At 40.1% G+C, this 25,259-nt stretch overlaps 1 protein-coding gene and 1 long non-coding RNA gene across 2 annotated transcripts; both read right to left on the bottom strand.

The window, feature by feature from the left end:
* Positions 1-1,208: 1,208 nt before the first annotated feature.
* On the bottom strand, positions 1,209-23,365 carry LOC114549871 (deoxyhypusine synthase). The gene is made up of 9 exons (XM_028570162.1): positions 23,292-23,365; positions 21,937-22,130; positions 20,862-21,017; positions 20,534-20,655; positions 18,532-18,628; positions 17,343-17,428; positions 17,152-17,266; positions 9,584-9,664; positions 1,209-1,512 (listed from the first exon to the last, which is right to left on the bottom strand). The coding sequence occupies exons 2-9, from the start codon at positions 22,123-22,125 to the stop codon at positions 1,417-1,419; spliced, it is 942 nt and encodes a 313-aa protein (XP_028425963.1). The 5' UTR covers positions 22,126-22,130; positions 23,292-23,365; the 3' UTR covers positions 1,209-1,416.
* On the bottom strand, positions 7,187-8,477 carry LOC114549875 (uncharacterized). Its single transcript, XR_003691601.1, has 3 exons — positions 8,405-8,477; positions 7,724-7,882; positions 7,187-7,328 (listed from the first exon to the last, which is right to left on the bottom strand). It is a non-coding gene; the product is annotated as an uncharacterized LOC114549875 (long non-coding RNA).
* Positions 23,366-25,259: the final 1,894 nt, after the last annotated feature.

The following is a 25,259-nucleotide window of genomic DNA, read 5'->3' as shown; positions in this document are numbered from 1 at the left end:
ATTTTAAGCCAAGGCTGTTGGGTAGAGAAGACGGCGAGGTAGTGGTGTTTTTAGCGGCTGTTGTCGTCATTTTAAGCCAAGAAAGTGTGTCTTCCAGTCAGGTAGAGAGGACGGTGGGGTACTGGTATTTTTAACGTCTGTCTCCATAATTTTAAGCCCATAAAGTGTGGCTGTCAGTCAGGTAGAGAGGATGGCGAGGTAGTGGTGTTTTAAGCGGTTGTTGCAGTAATTTTAAGACGAGATAGGGTGGTTGTCAGTCGGATACTCCACAGAGCTCCACATGAGCACAGGCTTATATCCACATAGCCAGCATCTAACATCAGCTACTCTGCTGTGCTGTGGAGTAATGTCTGGCTATGTGAGACTAGCATCTAGAAACATTGATGCTGCAGTCTCAACCTGGCAACCTCCGTGAACTTTGAGACTAGGGAGGAGGGGCCGGGGGAGACGACTCTCTCCAGTATTTTAAATTTGGACTGCTGTAACTATTTTAAATGCTAGCTGTCAGTATTATATATTTGACCTTTAAACTTTTGGCTCTGTGTATACCAACTGCCGATTGGCACCAATAGAAAAAACGAAAAGAAGTGTCTGGTAGGACGCAGACAGTTCCCTCTTTGAACCTGATCTGTGTCGAATATATTTGACACCACAAACACATCAATGCGTTCGTCAGACTCGTATCTCTCTGGTGATTATAATATTTTGGCTTTTGAATGAGAGAAGGAACTTTAGAGGTATAATAATCATTAAATGGACATGTTTGACCTGTCAGAGATACCTCCCTGTCACACACACAAACACACAAAACACACACTCCTCCTATCATGGAGACTCTTTACTGTAGGCCGTGTTGCCCTCTCTTTGCAGGACATGGCCAACAGCAGATTTAAGGTAGCACTACTTATATTAACTATATTACTGTGGTGACGATGGCTTTTACTCAACCATTGAATTTTCTCTCTCACACACTTAAGCCAGTGTTATTGAGATGTGCACCAAGTAGTCAGCACACTGTCAAAATTTCTTGCGAAATTTCCTAGTTTCTTACCTACCTACTTGGCCTACTTACTGTTTATTCTTTGCTTCGATTCAATTGTGACTTCAACTTGCAATGGGAACTTATTTTAATAAATAAATTGGGAAAAAAAAGTTTTGGTACAAAATTAGGGAGTGTGAGTCAAGTTAAAGCAAGTCGATTTTATTTATACAGCCCAGAATCACAAATTTGTCATAAAGGGTTTAACAGTACACTATAGCCTTTGAACCTCAGTATTACTGGTATTATCATTTGCCTTGCTGGTGGAAACAAAGCAGAATTTCGAATTTTCATTTATTTTTATAATTTTTCAAGGTTTACAATGTGGAATATGACTGATTCCATCTGAAGCTTTGTATTCCAGACCGACAATTTGTTTATTTGTTTTCCTTGCCAGCTGTCATCTTATTAGCATGGACTGCAAAGGTCTCTGCCACCAACAGGGGGAAAATGATGGAAGCATCTGCACACACCTGGAAAGACAGAAATGAGAAGCTGTGTATTAAAACAAAGTTTCAAGATGAGCCTTTTTTTTTTTAATTGTGATGACAGAATAAATTAGCTTTGGAATACATCATCTTTGCTTTTGCTCTACACAGAGATTGTGATTATTTAAAAATGAAATATATAATACACTATTTGTCAGTCCCTCCAGGATTTTGCGGCCCAAACAAACTATTGCGATAAAAGTTGCAATGTGTTTTGTTTTTTTGTTGATATGAAGTTGCAAGAGACAGTGAAAATTGCAAAAAAAAGTAGTAGTTTTAATTCTTCAAAAATAAAAAGGAAACTTATTTTGTGGAGAATAAAACTACTCAGGGCTTAGTTTTCCTACACCGTAAAAAATGTGACCAATGGTTACTTAAAAAATTGATGGCAACAAAGTGACACGTAATATAATTGAATAGATTTTAAGTTCTACAACTTTGATTAAAAAGTATTGAATAAATTAACTAAATTTAAACAAAACAAATGAGTACCTGTTCATAAAAGCAACACCTAAAATGTGTTGGATTTAGTAATAGCATACAAAATGATAAGTTATATAGCCAAACATTTTTTAGTAAATCCAAATCAGTTTCACAAAGAAAACTGATTGGTGTTTAATAAGTATCTGACCAAAAGTAATTTAGATTTACTAAATATCTAGGAGAAATTGCTTTAGATTTACTAAATATCTAGGAGGCATTGCTTTAGATTTACTAAATATCTGGGAGAAATTAATTTAGATTCACTAAATATCTGGGAGAAATTAATTTAGATTCACTAAATATCTGGGAGAAATTAATTTAGATTTTCTAAATATCTGGGTAAAAATAATTTGTATTCACTAACATAAAATAAATTATACTAACTAATATTTTAGCACATTTTTGCCTAATTCAACACATTTACACTGCGTTTCTTATTTATCCGTTACCTAAGTGAATTGTTTACATTGAAGTTTTAGTTTGTATCACATTAATTTAAATCTATTCAATTATATTGAATGTCACTTTGTTGCCATCATTTTTCTATGTATAATACACTCAATATCATGCCTTCTTGGTACCACAGGTAACTTAAATTGGGTAAATAAATCATCATGCATAATAAGAACAGCAGGCAAACATTTATTTGTCCATTTTTTCTAAACATTTTTATAGGTTTGTTTAGTGCAAAATGCCAAAATACAACAATAAAACATAGAGAGAGGCTATAAGACAAAAAATAAAAAAGGCAGAAACCATGAATGTGTACAGTATTAGGGGACCACTAAGGTCTATATAAAAGAGACTTCAGATACAGTATTAGGGGACCACTAAGGCCTATATAAAAGAGACTTCAGATACAGTATTAGGGGACCACTAAGGTCTATATAAAAGAGACTTCAGATACAGTATTAGGGGACCACTAAGGCCTATATAAAAGAGACTTCAGATACAGTATTAGGGGACCACTAAGGTCTATATAAAAGAGACTTCAGATACAGTATTAGGGGACCACTAAGGTCTATATAAAAGAGACTTCAGATACAGTATTAGGGGACCACTAAGGTCTATATAAAAGAGACTTCAGATACAGTATTAGGGGACCACTAAGGTCTATATAAAAGAGACTTCAGATACAGTATTAGGGGACCACTAAGGTCTTTATAAAAGCATCCAAACAGCAGCATGTCATGGGACCTTTAAGGTTTAGTCCTGTTAGAGCATTTAAATTAAGACAATGTTTTCAGTCTGCAAATTTTTCTTACGTTTTCATTTATGTGCCAATTGAAATCGTCAGGGCCATTATGTTTTTCAAACGGCTAAAAGTAATTGATTGATCACATGGAGTCTGGGATAAGGACAAGTAATTCCATTGGCCTTACTTCTTTACTTTTGCTAAAATAAGACTCACTTAAACAATCACATTAATTTGTTAAAATTCCTCAATTAAAACATGTCAAATTTGCATCCCTGGTGTACACAGAGGAATCACAAGGTAAAATAACAGCTGCCTGTAGCAATACAAATTCAAAATCACAATACCACTCCCCGTAAAATGAGTATGGTTGGTTTGATATTTCTAAACAACCACATGTTGCACTGAAAAATCAATATTTTTAGTTACTTAACAGTTGAAAAAAGGAAATGCCCAAACTTTCATTAAGTGGAAGCAAGTTTAGAACAATCAGGGCAGCATGAACAATCTTTATGGTGTATTTATGTTTAATTTGGTCACTTTATGAAGAGTAAAGTAATCTTCATATTCCAAGTCCAAATACTAAAGACTGAACTCATCAGAAATTCCAAAGGTCTCCTTCAGTAACAGTTTGCAGTTCCTTCACAGTAAGTGGGTAACCATGTGACAGTTTTGACAGTGAGTTAATTGTTCTCTGTCATTCTGCGAGGGTCCCAGTTCTCAAGCTAGTAGCTTATTCTTGAGGTTGTTCACTTTTGGGGACAGCTTTGAATAATCCAGCTCAAGGAGGAGTTTCTGGAAGACTTCAAGCGTGTACCTGACCTCCTTGGGATAGGCAAGATTCACTGCATATGCCAAGCCAATGACCATGGAGCAAGCCCTTGGAAAGTTACCCAGAGCAGTCAGAACTTTCACGCCCTCTACTACGATACCGATGTCATCAGGACCCTCTGGCGTAGTAGTCTTGATGTGGTAGATTTTAATCCTTCGTACAGCAAGGTCCTGCGACACACTGTCTTCATCAGCATCCTGAAATAGCAACATTTGGTATTTCAGACTGTACCCCCAAAGGAGAAGGTTCTAATTGAACAACTCCCAAATTGGTTGTTGCACATGATGCACTTCCGTTCGTAATAAAATCTGAGATAATGTACTTCCATAAGCATATTTTCATGCCAGGTAAGTTAAAAAGGATCTAATCAGCTCACCGCCACATGAAAATCATTCACTGACACCAGAGATGATGGTCTGAATTTAGTCACAGTTGTAAATATTTGGAAAACTTTGGAAATTAAATCAATTCATCGCTAAATAAATGAATTTCTTCCCGGCACTTGTCTGTGCACTTTGTGATCCGTTGCACACCTGTTATTTCTGGGAGTATTACTGTAGTCTTTTCCTGATCCATATCTATGATGTTAAATTAACCTTAGCCAGCAAATCAGCTGCATTATTAAATCTAGGTACAAGCATGCTGCATGCATATTGGATCATTGACACTGATGAGATTTAGTCCTTATGTATCAAATTTGGTACCGATTGACCATACACTTTTCAATACTTCTCAGTATCAAAGCAATTTGGCTTTCGATACCCAGCCCTAGAGATGAGACAGATTACCTTCTTTATATTTTAACATGTTCTTGAACTTACATCATACTCCTTTAAGAGTTGATCTGTGGATTCCCAAGGTACACCATCAAACACCGAATGACAACATCTCTGGTCATGCTGATGCTATGGTTGCTTTGAGCCTGAAATTACAAACATAAACATAATTCAAGTTCATGGTGTACAAATCATTTAATGACAAAACTTCTTAAACAGGCCTCCAGACTTTTTCACCTCCGTCCCTGAACTGCCCTGAAAAACAATTTTAACCGTCCTGACGTTAATGTAAAGCGTCCCAAAATTCAATATTTCTTTACTTTATTATCCTCTATAGTTGTTAGTGACATAATAAATAATTATAAATTGATAAAATTAATATTTATGTTGCTTGATTCAAAAAAAAAAATTTTATAAACAAGACTGAAAAGTTATCTGTTGGGGCACCTTTTTACCTTGATGATAAATTATTTATTTTCAGTTCAGTTCAAAATCCTGGACTTTGTTTCAGCAGGTTTTCTGCTCAGGTTCATAACTTTCTGCACATTCTGAATATTATGAGACTAACATCATTATTTAATGAGAATTCATAATATTTTATAATACAAGTCTACTTGACCTATACTCAGCTGTGCTCCCCTTCAGACTGTACTGAATGAGACAAGTGCACTTCATTGGAGGTACAAACCGAAACCAACACTTGTGGTCAGGCAGAAATCTCGCACAAATCCTCACGCTTAACTTCTGCAGCTCACAGTCCCAAACAGAGCCAGATTGTGCTTCAGGTTTTAGATATTTATAATGCAAAACTCTACCAGCGAGTCTGCTGGCTGCGTCTCAGCGCGTGCGGTTTACTTTACGATTACGCCGTATGCTGAGTTGCATTAGCTGGGTAGAGATGATTCTTGCCGCTAATCAACATCAGAATATAGATTTTTTTTTTCATTGCATGAGAAGATTGATGTGTGTCACTTGACGCTAGCCTACACAGCGTGATTGAAAGGTCAGCAAGCCATTTGTGACTGAGAGAATCAATGGACCTGTACCGCGGGAACAGATGAGCAGCCAGCCTTCTGTGTGAGTCCGGCCTGACTGTAGTAATAGCGTGAGAAGACGGCCTCCATTGTAGTCAGCGCTCAGTAGGTTCAGTTTGGTTCAGTTTGTCATTTGCTAAGTGATAGTAATAAATAAGCACACACACACGATCCATTTCGTCCTAGAGGCGTCCTACAGAATGCTTGTCTTCGTCCCAAACACATTTTCTATCGTCCCCAGGACAACAGGACGCCGTTAGTCTTGAGCCCTGTTAAAGCTGCAGTTTTTAACACCAGGTGGCTTACATTACTGCTAAACAAAATGTCTTAGGGACCAGTCCAGTGAAACAAAGGTTTTGGTCCCAGCAAACTAACAGTGCATATAAACTCCCATAAAACCACAACATTTTTACACCTTGTGTTTTGTATGGATTAAACAAACAAGACATAACATGTCAATCTGTGAGCTTTAGATGTGCTGGTAGGCAAATTTTGTAACCTTTGGACGGAGTCAGACTAGCCGTTCCTCAATGTATTCCTTTAAGCAATAAGTACACAGAGCTGAGTGATAACTGGTGCTAAACGAGTTGCTATATGGTTATGTAAACCATATATGTTGCACATTATTTGTAGATGACCGCAGCAGACATTTTCAATAAATTGTTTAGTGTTTCAAAAAGATATACCTAAACATATATGCTTCAAATGGCTGTTAATCACATAACCATTGCAGGTTGAGGGTTTTGGTGTCCAATCAACAACGTGGAACAGAATCAGTCATGTCAAAGCACTACTTTGCAAGTCTCAAACATGCGCCATTGGTTGTGAGTGATAGTGTATATTCAGTGGTCACTTTAAATTTGTGCACCTGTACAATTTAATGCAGTTCAATACAATTGTTCTGCCATAGAGTCTCCTGTTATGATGGATATAATGTTCCGTTTTTGTTGACACGGTCAGAGAGGTGTTACTAATGTATATGTTTTAGCATTGAGCTTATTACTATTGGAAGACTTTCTAGGACTATGGGGAGGTGTTACTAATATTCCAACCCCACATGTATGTAAATATGCAGTACAAAGAATTACAAACACACTTCAGTACAATGCCGTCCAGTATAGCTCCGCTTTTAACTATGACCTCAATAATAAACATATAATTGAATGTGAGTGCACACAAACTATTTTTAAAAATGTTAGATATTATTTAATTCTCTTTATCAGAATCACAGGCTAACCTCCTAACTACCTCCTGTGGATTTAAGTAATCGTGCATTATATTACAGCAATTTGATTACAAAATAATATACAAACGTAATAGTCATTTAAGGTTACCTTGAGTAGGATGGCCTGCAACCTCAACCCCATGGTTCCACCTTTGGAGTGGAAGATGTTCAGAAGCCTCGGAGTGTATTCATCCAGCTTAGACATGAACTTTGATTCAAGATGCACCATTGTGATTCTGTGAAACTCATCCTGGATCTGAAAGACAAATAATACATATTACATATTGCACATATTATTGTTACAACTCTAGCAAGAAGCACTCTTATTTTGATGATGACCTTCATGTACATTCTGTGTTAAATCTGTGCAGCATGTTAATATATTTTGGCTAGCATACTACACTCTTCAGTGTTGGTAGTGTCTCACATCCACTCTCAAAGATTATTTAAAATGATTTGTTAGAAACTATACAGTTATATAATGCAACAAAATCTAAATCATTCTGGAATTTGACCTTGAAAATATGATTTAGAAAATAGTTGACAGTAACATAACACATTTTCTATTTATGAGCTAAATATGAAAAACCACCAGTGCAGTCCTTCACAGTGGACTAGGAATATTTCAAGTTAGCTGTGCTTGTAACTCACTTGAGAGGGCTCAAATAGAGCAGGCCATCTGGTTTTGATGTCCTCTATGTTGGGTGATAGGTTGATGATTTCGTTTCTTGGAGTATATTCGCAGCTCGCCGGTGTAATCTGTCAGCAGGTGCTGAAACCGGTTTGAAGGTATACTCCGACAGAGAAAAACTGAAAAAGTTTATGCCATCTGCTGTTGTGCCTCGTTGGATGTTACCGTGAATTGAGACATGAAACTGCGTGGCTAACATTACTTAACATGGAGCCTCTGTGAACTTGGGAGTAGCACACCCTCCAGAGCGTCCACAAAACACAGTAACAGACTAACGTTAGCTAATTTAGCTTGTTAGGGTGGAGGAGGGTGAGGCACAGGCCGATGCCAGGAAAATTGGCAAAAGTAGAATCGTTAGCTGGTATCTTAAAGGTCATTGTCTATAACGTTATACTTGGAAAAGTCACATGAAATTGTGATATTTAACAGACTACTTTTTCAGTCGCTCATTGCCACGCTTTTAGTCTAAACATTAGAATCACTAACGTTAAATTAGGCTAACATACCTTTATTTTTACTTTCAGCCAGTAAAGTTGGACTGTTGGGTAACTTGCAGCAATGCAAAACAATGTTCAATTGCTAACTGTTACAGCAACTCCTTGAAAAATGTTTACAACTTACAATAATTAAACAAGTCTTACCTTTGGGAAACTGGCAGAATATGTTCGATGACGATGTCCATGTGGCTGAAAATAGCTGGAGCGGAAGTGTTAGGTGATTAAATCCAAAGACCTCCCAATGAGTAAAATTTATAAATTTTCTGCATCTTTGACTTTCCCGATAAAATATAATTAAATTCATCTTAATGACCCGCAGCTGATTTTATTCAAACAAAACTGAGTAAAATGTAATTGATAAATGAATAAAATTAGTTGAATTCAGCTCAATGTGATTCCAAACTGCAAATAGTCATTTTTATTATGTATATGTCACTAATGTTTGATTACTAAATATTAATTAACACCATTCTCAGTTTTTACAGTGTAGTAACCTTACCAAAAAGGCTCTGGATGCTGCAAATGTTGGTACAATATGAAAATGGCTGGTGGATTTAAGACATAAAATTATAATTTATTGAATGAATCAAATTTAAACATATATGTCAATGGCTTGTTGCTCTTTACATTGCTAATTTCCTATCTAGGCCTGGGCTGGGACACATTCATACGGTTTGATAAAGTACTTATTGGACTTTAACTTAACTCCTCAATTTAGGTCATCCTGTACGTCTCATCTCCGTTTGTGCCTGCCTACCGAGCAGCAGCCCCCCCCCCAGCTGCAGAGCGCCGACAGGATTGAAACAGCAGCAGCTTTCAGCAACTTTTCGTCACAGCGTACATTGATGTTAAAATGTATGTTGGCAGGACAGTCTGAAGTCTTTCGCTGTATGTTTTGTTGGTAAATGTGAGATGTTTGAGTCACACACACGTCTCGTCTTCATATCAGAAACAAGGAAATTAATTTGTCGACGTACGTGTGTTACGTCAACCCGTTCTCACTCTAAGTATGGCACGTGGGACTGATGTGATTGGTTGAAGCCGCAGGAAAGTCCAGTTATTGATCAAATTTGCGGTAAAGTTGCAGTGATTGGTCAGAATTACGCATCGCACCGAATTCACAGGGATTGGTTGAATTTGCGTCAAGTGTTGCGATAGTGTCATTGCGAATTCCTGGAAGGACTGATTTGTGTTGAGCCAGGATAAAGGATCTATTAGGCCAACGATTATTTAACAAATCCAGAAAAGTGTATATCTGTTTCTCTAACATTAATAATTGGAACATAACTTTGACATTAGTATGCGATACTTAATATCAAATACCTTCACAGGTTTAGCATCTACTTTGATCTTGCCCCAGGACATGGCCTCATCAGGACTGCCCCCTGAATCAGAACCATCAAACTCCTGAGCCGTGTTCACATACACTGCGTAGTCGGCGCCATTCCTCTGGAAGTAGACACAGCATTGTATCATTAAGTCTGCTACTAATGCACCAATGCAAATACAAGGTAACAATTTCACATCAATGTGGTGGCACTGTGGAAGGCAGACCAATTGGCTTACATTGCGCTTTCATGCGTTTCCTCCACAGCCTTTTGAAATATTGTAATTTTTGAGCACTCAAGAATCTCTCTATGGATGGGTCAAACAAACACAGAACTTGTGTAGAACCAAAAAGCCAACGTTTTTTTCATGGTGGTGTGTGTTTTTGTGTTTGGTGTTTTTTTTCAGTTTGTTTTCCCCCCCCCTTTCTGTTTCTCTCTCTGGCAGTGTTGGTGCAGCTGAGGGCTGAGCTGAGGCCTGTGAAGCAGGATTTGGCGTTAACGAGCTAACTTCAGGTTCAACCCAGGATTTTCTGTATCACGAAGATGGATCACTTGTTATCGGGTTCAATCGCCATGGTAACTCATGCTGAACACCTAACCTGGTCGGGAGCAGGTTAAGTTGGAGATCAGAGATCAACCAGTGTTAAAGCACCGCCTACTGACCAATCAATACTCAATTGATAACGGCGTCACCATTCTTAGAAGATCAGGCGGAGCTCGGTGCAGAGAGAGAGAGAGCGAGAGAGAGGGAGAGAGAGAGAGAGGGAGAGAGAGAGAGAGAGAGGTGTGCTCATAAAAGTTAAAACATTTAGAGACCGACAACCCGTTAACATTCACTGATGGGTATCTTTATGAAAGATATAGATTTTAAGAGGAGTGAATTACATAAATACATATAGGCTATTTGTCGGCTTCTTCAGCCGTGTGATGTCACTGGTCGGTTAGAATTATGTTTTGATATTTTTTTATTTTCTCTCACGATCGCTTACCACTGCCGGGGTTTCAACTGAAATAAATAGCTAAAGCAACGACAGTTCATGGAAAGCAAAAGTGTAATTATGGTCAGATCTTGTGCCTGACTGATGGGGAAGTGACCAGTGTAGTCTAATGTAGGATATTATAGTGAGTGTACTGTAACTGACTGAAAGTCCATGAAAACCTGACATTACTCCCCCCTCCCCATAGCCACGACTCGCGCCGTAAAAGGCAAAACCCGGGAAGGGTAGTGGGCAGCCTGGAGTCCGGGACAGGAGGGCGATAAGGGTGAAGGCGGACGGACTCCAGGCTGGCCCCGATGACCTGACCCTCGGGCGGCCATGGCGGTGACGACCCCTCTGGCGGCCATTGCAGAGCGGACTCCTCTGGCGGCCATGGCGGTGCTGATCCCTCTGGCAGCCATGGCGGTCCAGGGAACCGTGTCGGCGGGACCTCCACGGTCCCCTTAGGAGGCGCACCGCACCCCCCCCAAAACATTTTCTTGGGGAGGCTCCCCGGGATCATGATCTGAACCAGCGATGAGGGCGCTGTGCCGGGCTGTACCGGCGATGTGGGCTTCGAACCGGGCTGTACTGGCGATGAGGTCTTTGAGCCGGGCTGTACCGGCGATGAGGGCTTCGTTGAGTTGGGCCTGAGGTGATGGCTTTAGACAGGACAGGACTGGCGAGGAGGAGGGCTTTAGCACTGGATCAGCTGGCTCTGGATCAGCTGGCTCTGGGTCAGCTAGCCCTACTGTGAAAGAGGAACCACAGACCCAAAGGGCTCGGTCCATGAACTCCATAAAAGGCAAACTAATGTCCTCGAGCAGCAGTATCTGTGCTAGTGGGTCATCTAAACCCTTCCAGAACTGATAGTTTAAGTAGTCCTCATCCCAGCCAACATCCTGATACAGAAGGAGATAAACTGTAACAAAGTCCTCCAGAGTGTCCCCATTCTGGTTGAAGATAAAAGCCTCCATGGTGTCCTCATCCATTTTAGTTGTTGGGTCTGGTCTTCTGTCACGGAAGGAGCAGGAGTCAGACTGGAGGTAAGTTAAGTTAAGTTGAACTTTATTAACACAATCCAACAGGAGGAACAGAAAGCAGGTCAACAGGCAGAACTCCGACAGGTACAACAAGTAGTTAATGAGCGCAAGTCTAAGTGTCGTTACGCAAACACAAGACCAGACCAAGAGTGAATGTGCCTCTGCTACTTATAAAAATGGTGAACTGATGACGTGGCATAATGAAGTGCAGGTGTGAGTGATCAGTCCTGATGACGGTGAATGGGAAAACAAACTGGAAGTCCAGGAAAACCAACTGAAAGTCCATGAAAACCTGACAGTAGCCTACTGTATATTGGCCAGAATCTGTCTTTGGGGGATGAGAGGGGCATATCATAGTGGGGGGGCCTGGGTGTCCTCCCCCAGAGAAGTTGTAAGCATCAACGACTTCATTTCCTGCATTCCGATACACTTTAAAGGAGAATTCCGGCCAATTTTTACGTTAATCTTGATCGCTATAGCTACGCGAGTACTTTCGATAGAAAAAACCCCGACCCAAATCAGTGCAGGTAACACTGAGAAGCTGCAGCTACGTACTACAAGCGTCCCCTGAGCTAAAACGGCAGTGCTCGGGGCAAGTTTTAGAGTGCCTTTGTGCCTCTTAACAGACACAAAATGCAATTAATATGTCTGTGCCACATGAACAGGGCCCTTACGTGTCAACAAGATGCGTTTTCAACTCAGACATTGTTTAAATTCACCTACCCTGGTCCCTGTCTCGATCCTGCCAGTAGCTAGCTTGCCCTGCTAGCTGATAGCCGTTAGCTGCCGTTTGGTGAGTGTATTCAGACAGGCTTCTGTGATAATCATCCCAATAACAATCCACGGAGCGGTGGTGGTGTGGCTATGTCCTCCAGAGGACAGGTCATGTCACGTCTTGAAGTGTATTCCCCCCTAAAAAAAGCTAAAAAATGTAGCTGTTAGCTGTTAGCTGCCCTCCGGTGAGTGTGTACAGCCAGATAGATGTTAGCCGTTAGCTGCTAGCTGCCGTCCGGTGAGTGTATTCAGCCAGGCATCTGTGATAATCATCCCAATAAAAATCCACGGAGCGCCCGGTGGTGTGGCTATGTCCCCCAGTTACTGAAGGCTACCTTTAGCTTGTGCTTGGAGCAGCAAGTTCATCTGCCTGTTTCCCCTCTGTCTGTCAGTCTCGTTCTTTCCAACTCTTGAGGCTAGTTCTTGGTCTGTATACTCTTGTTCGAATAAATAAGGATGACCATCAAACTCAAAAGGCTCTTCCGTGTGTTGCATATCTGCTATATTCTTCATACTCCAAGCTTCTTCCGTTATAAAGAACTCCGCTTTTCACTCTTCACACACACTACGCTCCAATCTGCAAATTACTGTTTACCTTTTTCTGCTACAACTGAATTCCCAGGAGACCGCGCGTTGCAACAGCTAGGCTTCAGTAACGCTATTACTGTGCAAGCCACAGACATCGTTTATCCCGTTTCCATGTAATTACATAGTCACTGATATGGTCATAACCACTACAGTGCTCAATTACCTATTTTGAGGGGGAAATAATCTAAACCTTTCGCTGCAAAGGCATGATCTGTCCTATGCAGGATATCCACCAACCCACCGGGAACTCCGTGGATTTTTATTGGGATGATTAGCACAGATGCCTGGCTGAATACACTCTCCGGACGGCAGCTAGCAGCTAACGGCTAACAGCTATCTGGCTGTACACACTCACCGGAGGGCAGCTAGCAGCTAACAGCTACTACCGCACTATTGTTTTTTTTTTTTTTTTGAATACACTTCAAGACATGACATGACCTGTCCTCTGGAGGACATAGCCACACCACCACCGCTCCGTGGATTGTTTTTGGGATGATTATCACAGAAGCCTGTCTGAATACACTCACCAAACGGCAGCTAGCAGCTAACGGCTATCAGCTAGCAGGGCAAGCTAGCTACTGGCAGGATCGAGACAGGGACCAGGGTAGGTGAATTTAAATAATGTCTGAGTTGAAAACGCATCTTGTTGACACGTAAGGGCCCTGTTCTTGTGGCACAGACATATTAATTGCATTTTGTGTCTGTTAAGAGGCACAAAGGCACTCTAAAACTTGCCCCGAGCACTGCCGTTTTAGCTCAGGGGACGCTTGTAGTACGTAGCTGCAGCTTCTCAGTGTTACCTGCACTGATTCAGGTCGGGGTTTTTTCTATCAAAAGTACTCGCGTAGCTATAGCGATCAAGATTAACGTAAAAATTGGCCGGAATTCTCCTTTAATGCACCAATTTACGGTAAAAAATACCTTTATTCAGCTTATAGATGTTAAGAAAAAAGCACGGATGACAATTCAAAATTTATCAAAATCAAAATAGAAATATAGAAATCCTGGAGCTTATCACATAGACTACACCACTGGAAGTGATATTGATAGGATAAGCGTTGTGATTTACGTAAAACAGCGTCGGCTTTTTTTGCCAGCTTTCCTTCCTGCATTTTGCCTGTAAAACGTGTTTGTGTTCTTCATATTTATGTAGAATTATAGTTTGCTCTTCTTGTTTAAAATATGCAGCTCTGGTAGATGTTTGCGATTGGTCGTGGTGCACAAACACCGCCTCTTTTATGTGAACGCGGTCCCTGGATTGGGAAACCCTGGGTTGACTGAACTAGTTGATAACCAGCGTTGTGATACAGCTTATGCAGGACCGTGGTTGTTAGGGTTAGTGAAGCCGGATAACTGAAAGAGATCCAGGGCATGTTGATCTTGCTTCGTAGTCCAGGCCTCTAGTCAGGAGCAGGTTTTCTTCAAGAAACTGAGAAAAACTAATTTCCTCATTCATTCATTCAGTCTGTATCAGGCGCATTTTAATGCAGTTTGTTATCTGCATGAATAAAAAAACGTATTGGTTTATGTTAGGCAGATTATAAAACGTTTTTTTTTCTCAAACATGTCATGTCCTTTTGTCGACGATCCCGTTGATGAAAAAGCTGTATTAATTCACAGAGAGTTTACGTCGGGAGATATTGAGTCCCGACTATAGATGTATTGTCATTTCCACATAACCGATTTGAGAGGTATTTTTTATCACGTTCCATACCAGGGTGAAGATAATTTAATGTTTGACATTCGTCGGTTTTCACGGATGTTACCTTCAATAGGTCCTTGTCAAAGCCTCCATTTTACTCAGTTCCAGGGTATGTTGGAGAGGTAATATAGACGTTTCACAGTTATTTTTAACTCAAAATCACCAAAAATAACGATGCAATTAAGAGCGCAAAGAACTGAATGTCTGTCCAACGCGCATGTCACAATAGATGTATTTAGGGACCGTCGTAAAATTGCAGTACCAACTATTTCAATCTACCTTTTTTGCTGTTCAACATATAAATCTCAAACCACTTCCATTATAGAGAGGGAGAGCCATTAAACAATTCACACTTGTGAATTTGTAAAAATAAATAAATATAAATAAAGATGTAGTCTATAGTTACCAATAATTATGGTAGTTTCAACCATTTTCTAATTAATGAATATATTGGCATCAAACCACCTGTAATATGTCTCAGGCATCCTCCCAGAACTTTCACAGCTGTTAGTTTGTGAAAAAGTCTTTAGCAAATCCCGTAGCATCCCCATCAGTGACCTATTGTCTCTAAAATGCATATATAAAGGTTAACATCTTAATAGGTTTCTCATTTATGAATATGTTGACATCAAACCACCTGTAACACGTCTCAGACATTCTCTCACAACTTTCACAGCTGTTAGTTTGTGAAAAAAATACTTTGAAAATATAAGGTAACATCCGCGAAAACCGACATAAAAAACCCAACATTAAACTATCTTCACCGCGGTCAGTCCATTAGATATGTAGATATCTTATCCGTCCTCATATCACTAACATCAGCCATCGTGGACAGGCTTTAACATCCCAGCAGATTCTTTGTATCGCATTACCTTTTTTAGCAAACAGCAGTTTTCTTTACAACAGTGTATCGGATCATACTGTAATAGTAAAGCCACTGTATGCAGAGCCGTCAGAAAAGTGTGACTCACTCTGAAACGTTTTTTAAACGTTTTTGTAGTGTTCCCTGGACACAAACCAGTGAGAGCCATTAAAAAGAAATAAATGATTATACATTATAGTTCTGTTAATGATCATGGTGCTAATGGGATTAGTATAGTTTACTTTTGAAATGAAATTATAGGTGTAATACAATTCCAGTTTTCACCAGTAATATTATAAGTTAACTGTGATTAAATATGAAATGAATACACTGTTAATGCTTACACATTGACTCAAGCAGCAATTTTCTCCCACACCAATTCTCTTTCTTTTGCAGCAGCAGCCGCTGTCTTGCTTTTTAATGAAATACATGTTCAAACTCGCTGTTTGTGCGCATGAGTATTTCCGCCGGACACCCGTTTGTTTGTGGTTGTTACCATGGTGAATCGTAGAATCATGGCTCCATTCATGCTGCCTTTTTAAAGTGGTTGTGCACGCGCGTAACCCTGAGTGAACATACTCTGAGTTGATTGAACCAACTCAAATCAGCTGTTCTGGAACCGAAAACTCTGAGTTTCCCATCTCAGGGTAAATCAACTCAAAGATCAGGGTTAGACTCAGTTTGTTAAACTTTCTACCTGGAACGGACCCCAGGTCTCCAGTGGGGCTGCTGCTGCTTCCCCCAGTGTTTCCCGTGATCCATACGTTCCCACTCCACCAAGGTATTCGGATAAGTTAGGGACATGTAGCCAGTTTTTACACCAGTGTTCCTAAGGTTGCTTTCACACCTGCCTTGTTTGGTCCATTGAACACGGACCCTGGAGCGTTTGGTCATTGGTGGAGTCAGCTCTCCGGTGCATCACTGCAAGACCTCCTGCCTCTTGGTACACCCATCTACCCTGGGTGGAATATGCCCACAACTCCCTGGTCAGCTCCTCTAAAGGTATGTTTCTATTTATGGCATCCATGGACTTCCAACCACCCCTCTTTCCAGTCCAGGAGAAAGAGATCGCTGTCCCCTGAGTTACACGTTGACCTATTTTAACTTACTTTAGTTACGTAACTTACATACTTAACTGATCTTTTGATGAAGTAGTTTTGTTTCCTAAACAGTTTCTGCAGGGGATTTACCATGAGCACTGATCACTCGGGTTGCTGGACATTTGTAGGAATTGATAATGCCCGAAAAAGTGGGCATCCCTTTTTTGTAAGATATCATACATACCGTTGTATGACGGTATCCTCCAAAATAATACCAAAGTATTCTGCTCTGAAAGACTTTTCTACAAACAGCCTTTCCTCACACCCCTTTGAAAGAAAGTACAAGTACAAAACATATCTCTGGCTCGGGACAACATCAAAGTCAAAAATGCAGAATACTTACCCAGAAATTGGCATTGCATATTTGGTGTTTGGCTACACCTCCTCCCAAGATGATCATCCCTGTGCTGTTGGCAGCAATTGCGAGGCTGTTCAACTTTGAAATATCTGGAATCAAATGCATTGTGTAAGACCAACTTAAACCACAGAGACAAATTAAGTAAGCAGAGATGAAGACTCTTTTACCTTCAACTATGTCCAGTTTTAAGCCCGGGTTTTCAGCTGAGAAGACAAAGAGCTCGTCTCCTATAGCGCCGTCTGTCAGGGCAGGGCAGAGCACCGGAATGTACATCAGATCACTGCTCAGTAACAGCATAATCACTCAACAGTTGCAGTTGTTCCCAGATCATTAGTATACCAGGTCTCACCTTGTAGGCCCAGTAGTAAACAGATTCAGGGTTGTTGATCTCCTTTCCCAGCCGATGGATCATCTTAGATGGAGTCCAGCAAACGCCCTAACAGAAGTTGACGTAAAAAACTAAATCAGTAAGCTTAATGTCTAGAGTGAGAATCTTAACTTTGATAATAGATAGAACAGTGATAGAAATTCCTCCTTCAAAATGTTCAATAATGGTTGGAATTTAGGACTCTGCCTTGTAGAGTCTAATGCAAGAGGGTTTTGATGAAGTTGCAATCATTTCAGGAAAAATGTAGGTATCAAAAATATATCATCTCAATTATTTTGAGTATTTGAACTAGTATTTTCTGAACTTGCAGTAGAGCTGGGCAATATGGCCAAAATGTAGGATAATTTCATGTCTAGATAACGATATACAGTACATCACAGTATAGCATTGTAGCATGAAGAACCTTTTGATTAACCCCTAAACTGAGAGAGGCAATTACCAACGCCAAGAGGACGGGAATTTCAGTTTTACAACCTGAAATCTGCTAAAGAATTTGACATTCCACAGGACAAAACCCTAATCTTGAACAAACACACTGATGTTTATATTTCAAGTAACATGGAGCTGTTAGTTCTCCAAATGTCTGGTCCAAGGAGGACAGGACAGCTTTCTCTCAGAAATACCCTGCTGTGAGTAGAGGCTTTTGCCTGAAACACGGTCCAAACTCTCTCTCTTCTCCTCAGAAAGGAAGACAAAGGTGGACAATTTATCACAACAGAATTCCCCCACACACAACAAGCCGTAGGGAGGCGACCCTCTCGTCCACCAGGGTAAACTCCAACGTAGCGGCGCTCAGCCGGGGGATGTGAGTATCCCCACACACACAACCTATTTTGTATACCCCTGTGTACATGAAATACTTGACAAATGAAAAGTTTTAATAAGAACGTTAGTGCAAAATGAACATACTTACTTACCTAATGTGCAAGGATCATAACGTAAGCAGCAAGGACTTAAATGTTGCCGTAACACAGTTCAGCTGCTGTTTTTTTAACAATATAAAAAAATAACAATATAGAAAAATATATATATACGCTAGAAGTTTTTATATCATTTTAACAATATATATGGTCTTATCGCCTAACTCACAGCAATTCTCCCTGCATTTTAGAACATTTTAGGAAAAAAGTTAAAATGTTCAATCCACACACCTGAGTGTTCTGCTCCAGCAGCATCTGCTTTAAGATCGGAGGCATCCATTTGTGAAACTTGACATAGTTTTCTTGGGGGATCAGAGTGTTTCCAGCCCTGCAGCCAAAATGACAGACACTGAATTAAATGTTCCTCTAAATTATGCTATGACTCCAAAAAAACAACTTTTCAGTTAACTATCACAGAAAATAGCTGCAATTGAGAAACTGGATTTGGCCATTATCAATAATCAAAGAAAGTTTGTTAAAGTGCCCATATTATGAAAAAAACACTTTTTCTGTGATTTGGGGTGTTCTTTTGTGTCTCTGGTGCTTCCACACACATACAAACTTTGAAAAAAATCCATCCACGCTGTTTTGAGTGAGATACGGTTTCTGAATGTGTCCAGCCTTCAGTCTCCTGGTGAGCTGGTCAAAATCGGCTCGGACTGTGACGCCACAGTCCGAAATGAGCTGGCTAATCACAACCGTTAGCTCGTAGCTAGCATGCTAACGCTAGCATGCTACGTCGTTCTCAATAGCAAAGCACTGCTACAACACACACAAGTTCACCATAATCTACAAAAGAACTACTTACATGTGCGCCCTCATTTAGAAGTCTCCCAGCTAATCGTGCCTTGTAACTGACCAAAGTTGGAGAAACAGGTTTTCTTTTACTGTCTCTAGAGCATAGACAGTATATAATGGACCAAAGGACCCCGTTGCTCTGGACGGAGACCAGTGAAGGCTATTAGAAGCACTTTTCCGGTGATGGCCAGCTTTACTGCGTAGCCTCCAACTGAGAGAATGTGACGTGAGCAACGTGTCTGAAAGTTGTAAGTCTTCTGGTAGCTGTGCCAAGAGAAATCTCAATCATTCCCAATCTTACAGATACGGAGAGCGTAGGTATATGTAAGGAGATAACATAAGCACAGGCTAATTATTGCTAACTAACATGCTAGTTAACATTAGTAATTAAACCTAAACAGCTCATGTAAGTCAAAACTGCCTGCGAGCTTCTCCTGTACTATACGGTAATTCCTCTACTGTGCGACAGTAAGTCACTTGGTTATGACACAATCGTTAGCTTGGTCTAGGTCTAGCTAGGTAATGGAGCCTTTTATACATTGTCGTGTTTCTTTGGAACTAAACAACGGACAAATAGAGTCTTCAAACATTTCTGATGTAAAGTTATTCGCAGTCAAGTGACGTAAAAAAAAAAATGGCGGTCAGCGGAATGCTAACAGGAGGTGATGGCCAGTTAGCAACAAAATGGCGCCATAGATGGCTCGAGGTCTGAAGCGAAGCTTACCCCCTTGCTCTAGAGTTAGCTAGCTGACATGCTCTACATCTGAGCTACTGAGCATGTGTGAGTGCAATCAAAGATAGTAGTGAAGAAGAAGATGAAAAGAGGTCTCACTCTGTAGCTAAAACAGAAACCAGGTGAAAAGAGGATCTGCAGCAGTGAGGGAGAGCTGTGCAGTACAACAAAAATATGGTGTTTTTTGTAAATCTATTCTGGTACAACCTTAAAATACAGTTATGAAGCTGAAAATGAGCATAATATGGGCGCTTTAATTTTTCTGTCCATCCACTTTTTAATCAAAAGCAGGGTTGGTAACTTTTTCCAATATACATTTTTTTATATATTATTTGGAATGGTCTTTACACCCCGGCAACAATAAATAACTTATGGGCTCATGGTCATCTGTAGCTGCTGGAATCCTGTGCACTCCACTTGGAAAGAACCAATGACATGTCTCCTTGCTCGCTGCGAGTAATCTACCCCTCCCGTGAGCTCATTGCGCATCATCGTCGTTAAGTACTGCAAGTCTATTACTACTCCTGAGGAGATGCTACTTTCAAAGCTTTTCACCAACCGTGCATTTAATATTTGGTTTTCCAGTTCTAAGGCTGTTAAAGGAATTTAGCTAGTTCACTTCTTTCTTGAAATCATTCTCTATTATGTTTACAGCCACATTTTCAAGGCGTCATATCCTGTTAATCTGACATGTTCTCTGACCTGTTATGGCCTTTTTTGTACAGATCCTTGCCAGACATAGTAAAGTCTCCAATGTAAGCCGGGCTGAAACACTTCATCAGATCCTCCTCTATACCTCCAGCTGTGGTCACTAAGACATCCACCTACAGAGAAAGAATACAATATATGTATCAGGGGCAGCAGCTAACAATTAGTTTAATTATTGATTAATCTTCGTAACTAATTAATTAATCATGTAGTGTATAAAATAGTAAAAATACTGTATAGGCTATATCACAGAGATTTATTTTAATATCTAGAAAACTATGAAAACCTGGTGCTAATGCTTCGTAGTTGAGGAGGGGTGTACCATTTTGTGTTCTGCGAGGTAGCGGATAGTCTCCCTGAGTCCGCTGCTGATGAGGTTTGATGTGTAACCGAGGAAGATGGTGCAGCTCATCAGGCAGGGGCAGGTTGATGGGTCTTCATCAACACCTCCCTCCACCGGTTGCTGACGCCTCTCGATCTGTGCAGGGGATTGAAAAGACTGATAAAACTAGAAAAAGCAGTCATTAATCCAGCTGATTGTATATGCACTGTTATCAGTAAATAAGTAAGGGTTAATTATCGACGAGGTGTCCATTTTCAGGAATTAATGGAGGATGGAAGAGGCGTGAACCGTCCGATGCTGCTTATACCATGGTGACTTGCCAAATAAAATGTTTGCATTTAAATGAGTTTTAATGTTTTAATGTGTTTTTTTTCAAACAATAACTCTGTTTCCCAGGGTACACCTAAGGGTTTGACTTATACCTGGAACAATCAATCCCATCTCATTAGGTTCTTATGGAATGCAAACGTTGTACAATGCTCCAGTAAATAGGAAAGACCTAGAGAGATATTTATAGTCTGCCCAACTCATAGAACTCTTCAGCTCAGACAGCTACGATCCAGAAAGCTAATGTCATTCTAGCAGAAATCAAAGTCATAACACAATCAGTAAATATAATTTGACATTATATTTAACAACAAGACAAAAAGCTAGCTATCCAGCCATGTCATTGTCCCCAAAACAATATAAAAAAAATTCACGATGGAATGTACAGTGGCCGACAGGGGTAAACATCCTGCAACTTAAGAAAACACCCTGCAAATGGACAAAATGGACACAACCAAATACATAAATGCCCTGCAAATGCACAAATGATGCAAAATTTAAAAAAAGAACATAAACCTCGAAAACTAATGTATCAGTAGATCATTGACCCAACACGGTGGCCGCATACTGCTAAATGTAGAAATACTTAACTGATTAAATCCATGGGTCAAGCAATGTCTTTAGAAACAATGCTTATTGTAGCATCAAAGTTAAAAAATAAATGTTAACTAAGACAAAAGGAACATGAGCATTCACCGAAGTTGTCCCTTTGTAGCACCTATCTCACCATTGCGTTGATCTTCTGGATAGCCAATCCAACTTTAGTGGCCTGCAAGCCTGTGGTAAGGTAAGCCTTCAGCAGGGCGCGGTAGTCCACTCCTTGGTTGAAGTCGTAGCCCTGGACATTTGGTGTATCCTCTGGTATCGGGACGGTTTTCCTGAGATCCCCAACTATTGGGTGGTTATGGTGTGCCATATTTTCTGTAAGAACATTAAGATACACTGTCATTACTGTTACACAACAGTCAGCAATGCTTATCCCCCGCGCTGTACTGTGAAACACAGACCATGCCATGGTCCACATGATTCCCTCATACAGGCAGAAACAAAAACTTTCTAAACCTGTTGAGGACATCTAAGAAGTGGACCAGTGAAGCTGGGGCGACCTTCAGGTGTGTTTGGAAGAACATATTGGGATGTTTTCAGGACAAACAACAGCTTGGATGAGTAGACAGAGGCTGTGACATCATACATAATTTAGTTTCTGTGAGGACAGCTGCACACCAACATGCACCACTAAGAGGTTCAATAATCACAAGCCCTGGTTTACAGCCAAACATAGACAGTTAAGGTTGGTGAAGGAAGAGGCGTTCAGGAGTGGAGACAGAGACTGGTTTAACAAGTCAAAATACAGGTTTAGAAAGGCAGTGACAGATGCTTCCAAACTCTGAGAAACTCCAACAACAGTTCTCAGCTAATGACTCAATTTATGGAGGGGGCTCAGACAAATAACAAGCTACATAAAATATCTACGGTAGGTTTATTGAATGCAAATGAGCTATTTTCCATTAAGGAAAATTAAGCACCGTACAGTACAATAATGAGGCAAAGAGACATATATGCAATTTAGAATCTGAATTTTCATACATAGGCTTAGCCAGATGGGAGGGCCCACAAAGATACTTTACTAGAATGAATAGCTATGGATGCAGGGAAGGGCACACAGAGAAGGCTTACAGGGACCAGAACTTTGTGCTACGGCCCTGCATGCCAGAGCAGTTCAACTACAGTTAGCTGCCTCTTTAACTCAGCAAAGCCATTGGAAACTGGTAAACAGCCTGATTTGGCCAAACTAAGGTTACACAATCTGCATAGCAGCATGTCTTAAGCAACTTTATTCACATTTTACATTTTTTTTGATTAATCCATACAAAAAGTGTAAAAATGGCAATTCCTCCATTTAACTCATGGTTATGTGCAGGACTGCTTCTTGGCTCTGAGTTGTTGCCAAGCAACAAACAGAGACTCCAGGAATTTGATCCCATAACAACCTCACTTTTATTTTTTTTTCACACTACTTTGACTTCACTAGCTCAGATTGCAGGTCGAAGGCGGCATATATATCATAAAACACATTCTCACCTGTGAAATGTTATCCCTTACTGTTTTTTTTCTTCATTTGTGTCGTTTGAACATCCATAAGCAGCACAACTACAGTTTAGCGTCTCTAGTGCTGATGATCCTGCGCCTATCGATCTGCGCTCGATTGCTCTTCCTTCATCCTCCAACTCCCCGGATGTCTGTCTCAGTAACTTGAAATTGAATTTGGTCATCTGAATCTGAATTGTGAGAACTGAATGTGAGGATATATAGAGAGTTGAATTTTCAATGAGGATCAAATTTGATTGGACTTCAGTTCCAAACGAATAAATTCTATTTCAAATTATACTATTCAGATTCAGTTTTTTAATGCAATGATTCAAATTAAGCAATACAATTTCAAATTATGTGATTCAAATTCTGTTTTTTAATACAATTATTCAAGTTTAGCAATTCAAATTCAAATGATTCAAATTCAGTTTCTGGTGGCACATATTTCAGCCCATACTTATACAGGTCATGTAGGTCATCTAAGGGTGTGCCCACAATTTTGCTGCATACCTTCACGATACCTTGCATGCAATTTTTCTGTTTATTGGAAAAGTGACCCATGCCAGCAAATAAAAGAGAAAGTAAGAACTGATTAAATAAAACAGGAGTAAAACATTTTCATGAAAACAGTGTCGACATTAAAACTGCAAAGCTTACGAAGAAAGTGCATGCGCTGATGTGCTTTTTTACACACAGCATCAACCTGGGACTCAAAGCACAGTATACTGTCGATCACAGTTCCAAGATATTTGTACTGCTGCACTAGTTAAACTGGTTGATTGTCCATTACAACCAGGGAAATGACAGTGGGATTTCTTCTGAAGTCAATGCACATCTCTTTCGTTTTTGCCACATTAATGTTTAAAAAGGAGGATTTACACCAATCAATAAAATCATTCACTATGGGACTGTGTTCAGAGTTGTCACTGTTATTGTGGGATAGTTGAGAATGGAGTTGAGAGGCAACTGTTTTTTCAAGGATTTTGGAGATGAAGCGTAAATTGGATATTGGACAGAAGTTGTTGAAGTTGGATGGGTCGGCCCCAGGTTTTTTCAAAATCGGGGTAATGGCAGCAGTTTTGAAGGATATCGATTTAGGGACAGTTCCAGTGGCGAGAGAGGGGTGGATGAGAGCAGAAATGAAAAAGATGAACTTGATGCGTTCCACAGCTTCACTCCACATATTGAAATACAAAAAGTCCTTAATGTTGTATGGACACAAAGATGTTTTGTAATGAACTCCCCCCTGAAATGATATCCCCAATCTCTATTATAAATTTTTTTTTAATATTGCCAGGGAGTATGTTGTTTATTGCTTTAACTATTATTTGTGCTGTTTGAAAATGAACCAGATCAGAGAATGTCCGTGCTTTTGATTTTAAGAATAGTGAATTTATGTTTTCTCTGTAACCGGTATTATGAATTATCCTTATTGCCCTTTTTTTAGTTTTTTTTTAAATAAATTAAATAAAATTGTATTTATACAGTAGTATCAAATCATAAAAATGGTTTATCAAGACACTTTACAGATAGAGTAGGTCTAGACCACACTCTATTACTTACAACTTACAAAGACCCGACAATTCCAGTAATTCCCCCAAGAGCATGCATTTAGAGCGAGGAAAACTTCCTTTTAGGGAGAAACGTTGGACCGACCCAGGCTCTTGGTAAGTGGTGTCTGACGGTGCTGGTTGGGGGTGTGATGAAAAGTGGCAATAATAGTCACAATAAAGATAATGGAACAGTGACTAGAAATAGTAGTTGTAGTAGTTCATGGAGTAGCAGGGCACTGCAGGGCGTTACAGGGCATAGCAGGACGCAGCAGGGCACTGCAGGGCATAGCAGGGTGTAGCAGGGCGTAGCAGGGCAGGGAGCAGGACCAAGGCAACAGCTACAACCATGATTTAGGTGCCACCCTAATCCAAGGAAAACTGCTGGGTGATAAAACATAAGGACTCC

This window comes from Perca flavescens, chromosome 23, assembly GCF_004354835.1.
Source record: "Perca flavescens isolate YP-PL-M2 chromosome 23, PFLA_1.0, whole genome shotgun sequence".
NCBI lineage: Eukaryota > Metazoa > Chordata > Actinopteri > Perciformes > Percidae > Perca > Perca flavescens.
The sequence above is the reverse complement of the archived record's forward strand: the minus strand, read 5'-3'. Positions and strand labels throughout refer to the sequence as shown.